At 37.9% G+C, this 14,736-nt stretch overlaps 1 protein-coding gene across 7 annotated transcripts in view; it reads right to left on the bottom strand.

Annotated features, from left to right (window-relative positions):
• sipa1l2 (signal induced proliferation associated 1 like 2) overlaps positions 1–14,736 on the bottom strand; it is a 116,002-nt gene that overhangs the window by 46,613 nt on the left and 54,653 nt on the right. For all 7 annotated transcript variants that reach the window (XM_023327308.1, XM_023327309.1, XM_023327311.1 and 4 more), the window contains 4 exons: positions 11,039–11,213; positions 9,723–9,826; positions 7,024–7,181; positions 5,434–6,010 (listed from right to left, as the gene is read on the bottom strand). In XM_023327308.1, the coding sequence (XP_023183076.1) occupies positions 5,434–6,010; positions 7,024–7,181; positions 9,723–9,826; positions 11,039–11,213 (1,014 nt within the window). The remainder of the gene's footprint in view (positions 1–5,433; positions 6,011–7,023; positions 7,182–9,722; positions 9,827–11,038; positions 11,214–14,736) is intronic.

Raw genomic sequence — 14,736 nt, 5'->3', positions numbered from 1 at the left:
TATTGAGCTCATTTTAACTGATCATGTGATTAATTGATCCTTTGCTTATTGCAAGAGGCTTAATAAGTTATTTCTAGTTAAATGTATATAGGTTAATCATACAACGTATAAAACAAATGGAGTGTAGCGGTGGAAGGCATCTGGGTGTGAATCCCAACTTTTGCTACATGTCTTCCCTCCTTCTCTTTCTGCCCATATCCTGTCTGTCAACAACACCAAAAAAGGAAGAAAAACAACTTCTGCTATTTCTTATGCTGCTATAATTAGCTTTCTATGGATGCATATAGCACAAAAAAAGATAAAACAAACTAACTGAGCAACCCACGATGCAAAGGAAACAAAACAGAAGTAGAAATACATGCCTCCATGCCAAGAGGACTTGTCTAATAAAGGCCAAACATGCGGCCACCCAGCTCTGGAGCTCCCTGGGGAGAAGGACTTCTCCACAAAGCTTTTAGTTGTGCTCTCACTCTGAGCTCCTCTGTAGGTTACAGTGGGTAATCTGTTCGCCCTGGTTCGCATTACATCACAAGTCCGGCAGCCTGTAAATCCACAGAGTGAAACACGACTCGAGTCAACCGCTGGGACATTTACAGACACCTCTGGGACGATGTCCGCACGGTCAGCGTGGCTAGGCCTACTGCTCCAATATGCCTCTGCTCCAAATACTAATCCAGGGCTTCTCCTGCAAAACTTTTTATTTTTTTCACAGATACAGCAGGAAAGAGGAGAAGGAAGATTAACATAGTGGATGAGAAAGTGATCTCCTTTGGCTAATCATAAATGCTAATATATCCTGCTCTGTCCTTTCTTATGAGATGAGCTGACACTGAAAGGCATCTGTGTCCTTTCAAGATTAATTATGGAAAATACTTCTTCAGGTTCTGGAGGGATTTTCTCTTCTTTTTGACATGGTGAAGACATGCACAATCTTTTTCAACCAGATCTCATCTTTAAGCTCTGTTGAGCATTTCAATTTATCACAGTATTTGTTCATAAAACACGTTTTTACCTGCAGAGACCTCATGTAAAGTGCTGTGAAAAAAATATTTGCCACATACCGGATTTGTTTTTGCTATGGCTGCTTTGTCACACATTTTAGCTCACTAAAAAGTTTTAATACAAGACAAACTTTTTCAGGCTGAGGACTACTTGCCCCATTTAATAAACACTCGCGGACCATCTAATTTGAAATTTCTTCCGCAACAACACAACATCTGCGTCATGCTATGTATCGTAATATTGTTCAAAAACAAAAGTTTATCTTTAGCTCACCCTGAGAAACTTTCCACTGGCAGTTTTTCTTTTTAGTAAGTCATTTATCTATTATTATTTTTAAACACAATCCTTTTTTAAGCTAGCTGTTGCGTTGCACTTTGAGCTAACGCAACGGCAAATAAACGGTTGTTTACATGTAGTACCTCGCGGACCACTAGTGGTCTAGGGACCATAGTTTGAGAAAGACTGGTTTAAATGGTACCGGTCAAACAACATGAAGCAGGCTACAACACATCATGAACTGATTTAAATACATTCAATAACAAATTGGACATAAAGTTATTGACTAAATGGGTCAGAAGATGCTTCAAATGCTTTGGTACTGCAGAATGAGCCATTTTCTACATCTGGTGGCAATCTCACCCAGCTTTACAGAAGAAGAGCATCATACCGACAATCAAACTTGGTGGTGTTGTGACGTTTTGGGGTTTCTTCTTTTCTGCTCTCCAACAGGAAAATCCTGAAGGAGAAGATTCAGCCAACAGTTCGTAACCTTGAGATTGTTTGGGTTTCACAACCAGACAAGTGATCAAAAGCACTAGCAATTCAACATCTGAATAACTCAAAAGAAAAAAATAAACTAAAAGAAGGTAAGTTTAATTTAGTTGTTGTAACAGTCCTTCCCAACCGTGATCCTCGAGGCACTTGCATGTTTTAAATATTTCCCGGCTTAAACACACCTTGCAGTTCAGCAAAGGTCTGTCAATAAGCCATTATTAAAATTGCTATTATTAAAATAAGGTGGACCAGTGTAAGGAAATATTGCTCTATAACCATTTACATCTGGTTGAATTAAAACAATTCTTCCAAGGGGTGAACCAGAAATCCTCTGCAGTGATGTAAAACAATTCATTGCCAGTTATCACAAACACCTGATAGCAGCTTTGAGGCAAAACCAGCTGTTAAGATTATCAGGCAAATACCCAGGCTGGTTCAGATGGCTTCTTTACAGCTTTATACTGAGGTTTTCTCTGATATTGTAATTTATTTGACGACCTAAAACTGATGAACATTTCTCTAAATGCTGTAAAACCAAACCAAATTTAGAATTTTGACCAACGAGTTACTAACAACAAACGCTAGTCTAATCAGATATTCAGTAAACACTTCTTAAATGGTCAAAATAATAATAATAATAAAACAGAAAATCCAGCAAAACAAGGAGCATTGGCAAATGTTTGCACAGCATCTTGTGCTTGCAGACTAGAAGTAATAGATGTCTGTACCAAAATCTCACAATGTCACACAGAGGAGGCCGGGGCTTTGCTTAAAAGAAGGGGAGAAGAGGACTTGGTGGGAAGTTCTTAAAGGGAGTGAAGCAGTATGAGGCCAAACGGCCTCTATTTTTAGTCTGTTAGAGCCAAAATTGTGTCTGTTTCCACTCCTCCCCCTGTAAAAACTGGGTTGGTGTCCTCTTTAAGCCGCCTCCTTCTGTACCTGCACCCACACGTCCTCCAATTCAGCAGTGGCAGAAAACAGTTTCATTGCTAATCTTTCATTCAATTAAATGAGCAGTCAGTGACAGCGGCAGCTTCTCTTTTTTTTGCTTGTAGATGAAAATGCAATGATATCTCCTAATGGTTTAGCTTTTATTAACTTGCGATGTGAACTATACGCCTTTGTGGATTCAAAGCAATGAGCTAAAAAAAAAAAGAACAAAAAAGGCAGGAAATCTACAATCCTTTCTGGAGTACAGAGCCCCATAGGTGACATGGGAAAATTTGTTTCTTTTGCATTCCCTCGCAATAAGCTGGTCTATTTTGTGTACAGTCACAAATGTCAATTTAAACTTTCAAATATATACACATTTAAATTACCTCAGTGAAAAGGTGTTTATATTCTTAACTCTTTGGTGCAAAAAACTGAGATGGACATCAAAACAGCCATTTATGAATCATTCAGACTACCAACACAAAAAATATACAATCAAAACTGCCAGATGACTTAATTACCCCGTGAAAATAACTCAGAAATAGTCCAAATAGTTTGGATGTATTTTTTCTTTCTTTCCTTCTTGCGGAAAGTTTCTGTTTTTATCTTGGAAGTATGGATTTCTATCCAAAAAAATATTTATATAATTTCAGATATTTCACAAATAAGATATCAATACATGGAAAAACCTTACGAAAACCTTATATTATAGCAGAAAGTACGATGGCCACCGTAAGAAAGACTTTCAGTATTCAGTTATACCACATGAATCGATCAGTACATTATTGCAAGAGAACCTAAAGAAAAAACATCCTCCATGTCCCATAGGGGCCTCCGTACTGGAGTCCCTGTTTAAAAGCCACAAACACAAGCAGCAACTTTCTCTCAGAATGCTGACTGGAACCAAACCCTAAACAGGGGAAGCGCAGTGTAAGGTTGCAACACATATGGGACTTGACAGGAGAGATGTCAGGTTAAACATGCAATAATACTGCTGACCTGATGAAGAAAACAAAGCAAGTCAGTCGGTCAGGCGAAAACGGTCCGTTTCACCACAAAGAGACCACAATTATTCAAATGAAACCACTAAACATTGAGTTAGTCATTTTTCCATGACGAATGAGTGTAAAACAGAGTTTTACAGGGTCTTTCTGATGACAGACTGCTCTCTTTATGCTGCACAAGGAAACGGCTTCCCAGTCCTTTTATTTATTTGACATTTTGACTAAAACTACCACAGGAAACCTCCTTTCCATTGCTTAGAAAAACTGTTTTGTTCAACACTTAATCAAGCAGCGCTTGCAGTCATCATCCCGTAACGGACCAACACCCTCCACAGATTTTACAGGCTGCTTGGAAATAAGAGAGTCTGAAACCTCACTCTGGGTGCCACCCAGCTGATGTCTGGCTGCTGGCCATCTGGCCAACCGCTGCAAGAATACCAAGAAGGAGAAGAGATTTCAATTTCTGAAAGCTAGCATGGATAAAAAATTCAAAGGCACTACAAATTAGTTGACCAGTTGCTCAGAATCTCAATTAGTAAACAAGTTCTCGCTGAGGTAAAGAGACGCAACATCAGCTATTTCTGGTATCAATGAGATGGCAAGGAAAGTATGCTTTCTCTGGAAGCTAGTCTGTTGCTTAGGTAGGATGCTAAAACAGAGAGCTAAGCTACAGCAAGTGCTTGTCATTCTTTTGTAGTTTTTGAAATTTCATTGTTTCATATCTGAATTTTTCCAGATATGAAAATGAAAACACCTACAATAAGTCAAAAATGATACCTTCTCTGGGGGCTTTTATTCAAAAAGAAAACAGAGCAAACAACAGAAGATAACAGGAAGGCTAAATGTATCTTCCTTTTGAGCTTTCTGTCTCTTTCATGATACATGCTGATATGTTTTGCTTTAATCCCATAATGTTTCAGATCATCAAACAAATGTAAATATAAAATAAAAACAACCTGATTAAATACAAAAGATAGTTTTGAAATTGATGATGTCATTAATTAAGGCAGAAAAGGATAGCCAAACCAAAATGTATACCTGTTAAATCACAAATTAGCTGCAAATGATGCAATATTTTACTTATTTTCATGAGTCACAGCCAGAACTGATTATTGCCTAACTTGTAGATTCAATAAATTACTTGTGCAAAACCTCTCTGACAACACAAAGTAGGCTAAAACACATCTAAAGAAGAAACTGATTGTGATCTAAAATGTAACACAAATATTCCTTTGTTATTACAGTTATTTCTTTATCTTTTAGGAAAATTCTTAAGAAAAATCTAAAGGCAAATTGAATACTAAGCCCTAAATGCTAGAATTTGTTCCTATTATTTCCTTTTTAAGCGTTACTGAAACGTGGGCTGCACGTTTCCTCAATTAGTGCACAGTTTGGCACCCCCCTGCAAAGAATTGAATTGTTTTTACTTTAATTTGTTCATTATGTTGAAAGAAAAATGATGAAACCCACAATTATCCACAGTCAGAGAAAATGCTAAGTAATTTACGCCTTTTATAAGAGGGTTGTGCAGTTCTAAAGCTGAATATTAAGACTTGTGTTCACTGAAATGTTTGTATGGTGCGATTTCAGACTTACACAGAAGGCAGTGGATTAAAGTATGATGAAGAAGGTATTTTGCCACAAGATGATTCTAATCCAGCAGTGTTTACGACCTCTAAGATCACTCAGATTATTAGAGATGAGTTTTTAAGGGTATTACCTCGAGTCGCTGCACCATCTCTCTGATGTCCTCGCCGCAGTTGTCGTGGGCAGACAGCATGATGCACTCCCCGCGCTCATAGAAGATTTTAATACTCATAATCCCTGAAGTCCATCCAATGACATCGCGACATGAGCAGTTAAACACTACGTTTTTCGACTCCTCTTCAATGAGCACAATGAACTCGTTGGATATGCCGAGCAAGCAGTCAATGTCCATCGACTGCCCAAAGTCCCGGGCGCAGACGCTCCAGGTGATGGCTCCCACACTGAACAGATGCGCCTCCTTTCTGGCTTTGACTTTCTCCTTCTTCTTTGCTCCAAGCGTAATGAAGCTGAATTTGACTGCTGAGTCTATAGTAGCCGTGCTGACAAAGTTCTCGGCTAAGTCCTTCAGGTACTCCTGCCGCGTACGAGTCGCCATTGCTCTGAACTTCTCCGACTTGTGAGCAGCGTTCTCGCCATTGATGACCTTTGCGAGTAGGAAGTCCCTGAAAACGGCCGACTTTGGGAAAGTTACGGACTTGGGAATGGGGGGTCCAAACGGAGGCACGTCTTTGGATCTGGATACGGCGACGCTATAAAAAAAGTCAGGGATAAACGATATAGGTAACAGTTAAAGATGAGCTATTATGCGTCCTTGAACAAATTGGAATAGATCTAAGGACTAAACAAAACATGTTCATTACATTTTTTGTACAAAATCATTGTTAAATAATGACATTTTAGTCTGATCAGTTGAGTCTTTTTTGAGCTCTTGTCACTTTAAATCCAAATAAGCTGAGCAAACATGCTGGAACTCAGCTTGGTTTGCTAGGTGACGGGCGGAACTCTGCTGGGGTTGCTAGGTAACGGGCTGGGCTTTGCTGGGGTTGCTAGGTGAGGGGCAGTGCCTGCTGATTTGTGACTTTATATTCTAAAACAACTAATTTTCCAGATACTAAAAAATATGAACTTGTTGCCAAAAGAAAATTTATTTTTAAGTGCTTTGGCTGTTTTTAGAAGCAGTAGAGACCCAAATAGAAGTACAAAAACATGCAAAAGGTGAATTTTGCATAATAGGTTCCCTTTAAAAAGTAACACCCCTGAATGAGCAATAATTTTGTTTTGAAATGACAAGTTCAAGATTTTTCTTTTCCGATGAGCGAGAGATGATAAATTTGCTCTGTTCTATGTTATTAGTGAAAGTCTTCTTTGCCTACAAACACATTCGAAGCAGAGCTCCAAGTCGTAATTTAAAGGTGTCTCTGAAGATAATAACTGTATCATCATCGAACACATCAAAAGAGCCTTGTGATTTGTGGATATTACTACAAAGCCATGGCAGAAACCACAGAAGGAGCACACCAAGCTATTATTATTACACTTTCAAATTTAATGTCTTCATGCAATTTAGCAAGAATTCCTTTTTGCACAGCCCTTTTTAAATAATAAAACCCATCTTCCTTAATTGTCAAGAGCATATGAGTTTGCTTCTTAATAGAGGGTTCAACTCTGCACAATTTCTCTTTTTCTGTTCCCTGAGTCCTTTCCTCCCTCGCCTAATAAAATAAAGTAGCTTACAGGCAAAGTGCACGCTTGTTCCATTTACCTGTAGCAGACGTTATCAGTGCACGGGCTGTGGACTCTGACGATAACAAACACATGTTGGAACTGGGAGCGGATGTTTTTGGGAGTGAAGGGAAGGGCCCCGGGCTCCTGGAATACTATGGTGACAATGTCGTTGCCAATGTGCCTCTTCCTTAATAACTGTGAAAAGTATTAAAAGAACACAATAAAAACAATTGTTATCATGATGAAAGAGGTCAACTCAATAAATTTATTTTCAATGTTCAAGACAAAAATTCGAGTGAGACGATGTAAAACCTGATGCAGTCGGTATTTCAAGATTGTGTAATTCAGTGATTAATTAGATGTAAAAATGTCTAAATTTCTAAGTTGAAAAACAAAATTTAGCCTCCATATTATTGGAATTTGGTAGTTTTTCACCAGATCTTACCTCAAAATGTAATATGGCAGCTGTACATTTAAAATCAATGGTGCACTGATTTATCGGTGCTGATTTCCTTAATTTTGGGAGATCAGTGATTGGCCGATTCTTACACCTGAAGCCGATCTTATCCCCCAATCTCATCTACCTCAGCAAAGGTCTAAAAATCAACCTCTGTCCTCTTCTGCTCTTCTGTGAGAAAGGCTTGACTGACAGACCAGACCACCAGGTCATGTCTGCATGTTTACAGTTAACAATAGTTACTCCACTGTTGCCAATTCAGCAACTTTCTTGCTATACTGAGCAACATTTTTTTAAAAATCGGTCAAAATCAGAAACGGTAGGACAGGCCGCTAATCGGCGATCGGCCAGAAAACCACAGTTGGTGCACCTCTATTTAAAATATGGCAAAAGTAACACGGTAATTGTCTGTTTTATTGGATTTCCAAAAATGTTGGCTTCTTCAATGCTTGAATTCATAAAGGCGACACTGCTAGTAACTTGTACTGCTAAAAGCAGTGGTGACTGGATACAAGGATTAAACATGGTTAAATTAATTTTGAAACTATTCCAAAATTTCCAATATGGCTACAGGGTGTTTAAAACATAATGGAAGTAGCTGTAATAAATTGTTTACTGGCACTAATTGCGCTTTGTATCTCATTAAATCTTCCACACACAATGCTTTACAACCATGGCGAGGGAACATGTTCCCTTTGTGTTTAAATACATAAAAGGCAAACAAATCACCACTAGTAGTTTGTGTTGCTAACGGTAATTCATAATGGTGATTGAGCACCATTATGGGGAATGGGAATGTTCTGTATACCAACTTGTAACCAGCACAAATCCAAGTTCTAATCTTAACAAAGGTTTATTAAACAGAGTTTTTACTACTCTTCCCTCTAGACTAGTTAGATACGGGTGTTAATGTCATTGAACACTTCATCTTTTCAGTGGTTTTCTTATTGTTTTTACATTAAAATTATAAAATTAACATTATATTTACTTTGCAAATAGCTGACACTACTGTTTCTTCTGAGCACCCAGATATCAACACCCAACCTAATTCATTATATACATGAATAAATGAGAGGCATTTACCTAAACCCAGTCATGATAGCATGTATGATGGCCTACACAAGCACTTAACCTCATTCTGTCTGGAATGTGATTGCCAGAGAGGGTCAGAAAGAGCCCAAAACAAGCAGGATTATAGGGTATAGAGGTGAAATGGGATAGAGTAGAGGCTGCTGGAAGATTACCCAAAGGGATTAAACTAAACTATCCAACTATAGACCCTTTGCACGTGACGTCACTCTCTTCGAAAGACCCCATGACGGATGTCAAAACAACCTATGCACTTCTGTAAAGCCTGTCAAAAAATGCACATGTAGTGGCCTAATATCGCTTTTATTTAGTTGGTTTCACTTTTAAAACAGTCGTAGGATGCTGCACAAACAAACAAGGATACAAACCAAACTTGTCATTTTATTTTATAACTTTGAAAGTTAGAAAATATACGGTGGCGATGGATAGCAGCCGTCAATCATAATGACTGTCAAGCCCTCAATGTAACCGCAGATTTACAGCGAACACTTTTTACAAGGTAGGAAGATTAACGGTCCTATACTTTATAAGTAAGTACGATTACAAAAACAACTTGGAAAAACGAACCTCAGTCGCTCAGCAAAACGATGTCTCTCACTTCCGACATCCATCATGGCGCCTCGAATGATTAAGTGACGTAGTTGCAAACGGTCAATACCAATCACATAAGATGCACTTGACAGACTGGTTCCACCACATTACACTGCTTCTCTCCATCATTTTTAACCTCCTTGAGTCCTTTCAAAATGAATGCTTTTACATGGCTGTGTGCACAGGCATTATTAAGGACTCAGAAAGCACTTCCATACATTAGCACAGACGACAACGTACTGAAACATTGTCAATTATGCATTACTAGCCACCATTTGCCCATCAGCCACTACATTCACTTAATCCCACTTGTTCACAAAGAGACAGAGGCTCGTCTACTACAGCGGCAGGTCCATCCCATGAGGAAGCACTGATTAAAATCCAACTATGGGGCACCGTCTCCATGGCAATGCTCATGTTTTCAGCTAATAGGTTATTACCATGGCAAAACGGCTCTCTAGGGACAGCTGGCAAAAGTCAGCACTGAACGATCCTTGCAGAGAAGCTGCCCAGGGACTTGTTAAAACCATTATATGGCGATTCTCCACGCAAAATAGCAAATGATGTGATTAGTGGAGGTAATAAAGCACAAAGTTTACCTGCTGTCTGTTGTTGGGCGTGTAGGGGAGCATGGTGGACACATGAAACATCAACTCGTAGTCCTTGTAGGTGGTGTACAGGGAATGTGTTCCCGTTGAGTCAGCTGCACACAAACAAATGAACAACAAACAGGTTTTAAAAATGGAAACACTTTTTCTCTCTTTGGTAGCGAGCTAACATCTGTCTCTTAATGTTGCACTCCTTCCTTGACTTTGTGATGTTTTATATTTTCGGGAGCACTTTATTTGACGGGGTGTGCATAAGACTGACATGACACTGTCATAAATATGACATAAAATCTGTCAAGAACATGAAGGAGTCTTCATGAATGGTTATGACTGTTGTCATGAAGTGTCGTTCAGTAAATAATGACACTTATAATGCAAAATTGACACTTTTAATGCAAGTTTTAATGCATCTTTGCATTACAAGTGTCATTATTTACCAAATGACACTTCATGACAACAGTCATAAACATTCATGAAGACTGCTTCATCTTCATGACAGGTGTAAAGTTACGTTTATGGTAGTGTCATGTCAGTCTTACGCACACCCCGTCAAATAAAGTGTTACCATATTTTCTTAAACTTCTTTATTATTCTTGTACTGCACTTTGGTCAGCCGCTACGTTCAATAATAAGTGCTTTAGAAATAAAGTGGTGTGGTACAGATTTATAATAGCGTTGGGTTTTTCCTTATAACTTAGTTTTATTTCATTGTGAGTTTTTGTTTGTCTACTTTTGTTAGTTTTCAGAGTGTGTTTGCTTTTTTATCAGTTAGTTTCAATGTAGTTTTTATTAGTTTTAGTTTTTTGTACCTTGGTTAATTTTTTGGTGCTGAATTCAAAAAGGTTAACATATTGCATTATGTGTGGGTAATGAATACTCAACAGAAAATACCATTTTAAAAAAATGTACTAAATTATTTTTGAACCTTTACTGACTCTGGCGCTTTATCCAAACTGTTGGGGTTGGCATGACGTGACGCCAGGAGGATTAAGGAGTGCCGTAATTTTCTGACAATTGATGTAAATTGTTCGTGTGGGGAAAAAAATATAAATTTCACATCAATACAAAAGGCTAAGAAATAAATTTTATATCTCTAGTTTCAGTTATATAGTTTGTTATAGTTTCTCCCCATTAATTACTGTTTTTATTTATTTCAGTTAACAAAAATGCTTTCTCAATTTCAGTTTTCGTTATTTGTTCATTTTAGTCGACTGTAATAACCTAAATATGGTATCTGCTGCAACAAATCTTTCATGCAGGTTTATAAATTTGCACATTTTAAATGTATGCAACAGGCTTTTTCTTACTCTTGTTGTCCAGCTGGGCTCTGTACTTTGTGAAGCCCTTGAGGCGAACCCGCTGGCCGAGCAGATCCAGAAACTCCTCCAGCGCCGGGCCAGCGCTCTCATTGTTGTACATCTCCTCCTCCGTGCTCTGGCCCGCCTTGCAGTAAAGAACCCCCACCTTGTGCTGGAAGCTTAGCTGGAACACACAAATACCTCGGAGTAAGTATCACTTCCTGTTGCTGAGATGTTGCACACTCAACAGAGGTGAGTCTCTACTTTCCATCATGTTGCAGCTCAAGTTAAGGCCTTACATCCCTTCAAGGGGCGAAATGAAATCCCCTCTCACGAAGCCGGGCTCTGAGCTCTCCGGAGCGTAAAGTAAGCCGCATTATTAGCTGCAACTTAAGTGCAGCTGTGGAGCGACGAGGGAGTGAATTAGATACATTAGGCAGCAGACGTGGATTTATTATAATAAACTTTGCCAACTTTAGCACATGCGATCCAATATTTCCAGCCTGACCCCTGCAACTAAATGACAATCTGCAAGACCAAAAAGGTTTTCCTCACTGTGGAGGAAAATAAATGATCTATAGACTGAAACCAATTTGAACCGTCCCTTTTTCCCCCGTTACAGGTTATCAATTCTTGGTGTGCTCCCCTCACGGTTGTCATGACGACTCCTCTATCAGCAAGCCTGCTCTATGGTGAAGCTCCCGCCGTGATGGGAAGCTATTATACCTTCAAGCTCAGTGGAAACTGCATGATGTGCAATGATGTGGTCGTCTATTTTTCATTTGGAATTATAAGGACTTACTTAACCTCCAGCACATCCTTACAGAATGGATGAAGGACTTTCACATCGGTGCTTGAAAAGTGGATTCAGGTCACCTAAATTCAGCACTCACCAACAGATACAGCTACTTTGAACTTTTTCATATTTTGTCTCATAAAAGCAAATCAACTTTAAAGTATTTTAGTTAAGTTTTAGGTGACATATCAACCGAAGTTGTGTGTACTTATAAAACAGTAGGAAACTTCCTTTGCATTACTATAGCAAAATGGAAGTTGGAAAAATGTTTTCATCGTGACATTTTTGCTATAAACAACTTATTTTTTGTAAACCAAAAAGCTCAACTTTGGCCTCATCTGACCACAGCACCTTGTTGTACTTTTTCAACTAAATGTTTGCTGAAAGAAGCAAACATGCGTTCATCTGACTTTCTTTTCAAATGTCAAAAGCTGTGCATATAGTCCTCAATTTGTCTGCTATCCTCCTTCTTCTGATGCTTTTTGTTCATCAGCAAACTGGTGGAATCACTGCAGAAAAGTGTGAATAATAAATTACGCACAGGTGAACTGTTTACTGACAAATAAAGGTAATTATTTGCTCTGGGATTTAATGTATTTTTACGGGAGTGGTGTACAAACGTTTCTCATCTTTGTCAGAATTGCCTAGTCAAACATACTTATAGGTCAAAAATAAAAAAATAAAAATATATATATATAATTTTGTTTGCTAAAAAATAATAAGCATGTAATATTTGAAGAAAACAAACAAGGTAGTTGATTTTTCTTGTCCAAAACGGATGTGTAAATCATTGTAGATCCAAAACCTAATAAATATTTGTCATATTATAAGAAGAAAATGATCCAATCTACATTCTTAAGGTTGAATTAAATTTTAAAAATATATTCTTTGCCATTAGAACAGGATTTGGGTTGGTCTTTCTTTGAAAACACTTACTGTATCTAACCAATTCTTTAAAGCAGTAAAGGTCAGAGGATCTGAATCTTTCTATTATAAAATTTTGAAAATATACATAACAAAGATGTTAAAGAGATATGCTTGGTTTTGTATCTAACAGTTTCCGTTGCTGAATTTAATTTTAATTTGATAATTTTTTTGGTGAGCTAAATTTTTGAATTCATGAAATGCAGTCTGACTTAAGAGTATTTGAGTAACAAAATTGTGATTTCTTAAATGACTTCATTATTATTTTCTAATGATTCTCCACCTTACAGTTTTGCAATACTTTCTTATGGATAGTCATATTAAAAGCGCCATTAAACACACTTATGTTTGTTTTTGTAAGATGACAAAATGTGAAAAGGTGTAAAATATTTTTAAATAATATTTCACGCCTCTTTCTCAGAACAGATCAGCTACTTAACAGGAAGTGAGGACATTTTAAACCAGGAACATTTCTTCAGCATAACTGCAAAACCATCTGAGGTTTTAAAACTCACAACACAAATACTGCATTCTTACTGAGTGGATGGAGAAATGAGGGCAACATTGTCCCTGGAGACAGTCATGTGGCACCTGAGGGATACAGCATTGCCCTGGCAGTGCATGCAACGCTAATGTGACATCTGCTCCACTGAAATCTACTTATGTTACAAAAAGCATGAAAAGTAGCTCCATAAAACCTTTCCAGGAGAAGCAAGCCAAGGGTATAACCTTCAGGGTTGCCCAAATCCTTGTAGAAGAAAGCTGTGCCACGTTATTGAACCGCACATCTAACCCCATGGCAACAAATATTTTTAAAGTGTTGCATTTATTTTGCAGCAACAGCCAATCTGATGTTGCTGCATCAGATTGCAGCAACAGTCAAGCTTCTTTTACAACACATTTCCGTCAAGTCGCTTTTGAAGGAAATCTGATTAGGATGGCAATAAAATCATTGTGTTCTCTAAAAATAAATAAAATCATCCTCAAACCATGTTGTGTCTGAGCACACATGGCATCAAGCCTCAGTTTCATTGGTGCTTAATGTCTTGCTTGTCACAACTGTCTTGAAAATGTACTTAAAAAGATTTACTGCTGGCATTAAAAAAACCTTTTGGCATCAAATATCATCAAATCTATAAAAACAACCAGATAAGAGGTTGCTTAAGTTTAATAAACATTGCATTTTGGAGGTTAAGCATTTGAATCTTGAGTCTAAATTCCTGAGAGTTTCACCATCAAATCTGAAGGCTTTTTTTTTTTTTGAAGAATTCATGGAAAGCTTATGCTCTTTTTCTAAAGGGTGAAGGACCGTGTGAAGGTTATCCGTTGTTTTAGGATCTTAAGGCTCAGATAAAGAGTTTCTTTTTGGTACTCTTAGAAGCACTTGTATGTCAGATTCTTTAAGACCAAATCTTTGCATCTTTTTGAGATGGACTGGAGTTGAAGAGCAACGTCTTTGTCTGAGGACAGGATTGAAAAATTGTGAGTTTTTTTTTAGCTCAAGTGGTGTGACTTGCTTCCTGAACTACAAAATAAATGCAAAACTCAGCCTGAGATGGACATGTTGTTAGATGAAGGATCTGTTTACACTTTTTCAAACACTTCTGGTTCCGTATCTGTTGATCTAAGCCTCATTTTCTGTTAAACAGGACAAACAGGACGAATGGTTTTCAGATTCCTTCAGCTGGAACAATACCAGAAAAGGAAACCATCACGGTCACCGAGCAGAAAGGTTCAATTTCCATATATAATAATCAAACTTAGTGCACTGCAACAACAACCCTAGCAGGTGGTAGATTGCTGTCTTGTACTGGAGCAACAAATCAGATTTAAATTTAAATTATACGTAAGAGTTGAGCTGTGAGGGTTTCTCTTTCAAGCTGAGTTTCTGCGACAGTCCAGGCAAAAAACAACATGAATAAGGAGTTTGTATACACACTTCTTCATTCATTTACTTTCCTTTTTCATTCACTCATTCATGTATTTA

This window comes from Xiphophorus maculatus, chromosome 22 (assembly GCF_002775205.1).
Source record: "Xiphophorus maculatus strain JP 163 A chromosome 22, X_maculatus-5.0-male, whole genome shotgun sequence".
Classification (NCBI taxonomy): domain Eukaryota; kingdom Metazoa; phylum Chordata; class Actinopteri; order Cyprinodontiformes; family Poeciliidae; genus Xiphophorus; species Xiphophorus maculatus.
Note: the sequence above shows the minus strand (reverse complement) of the source record. Positions and strands in the feature narration are given on the sequence as shown.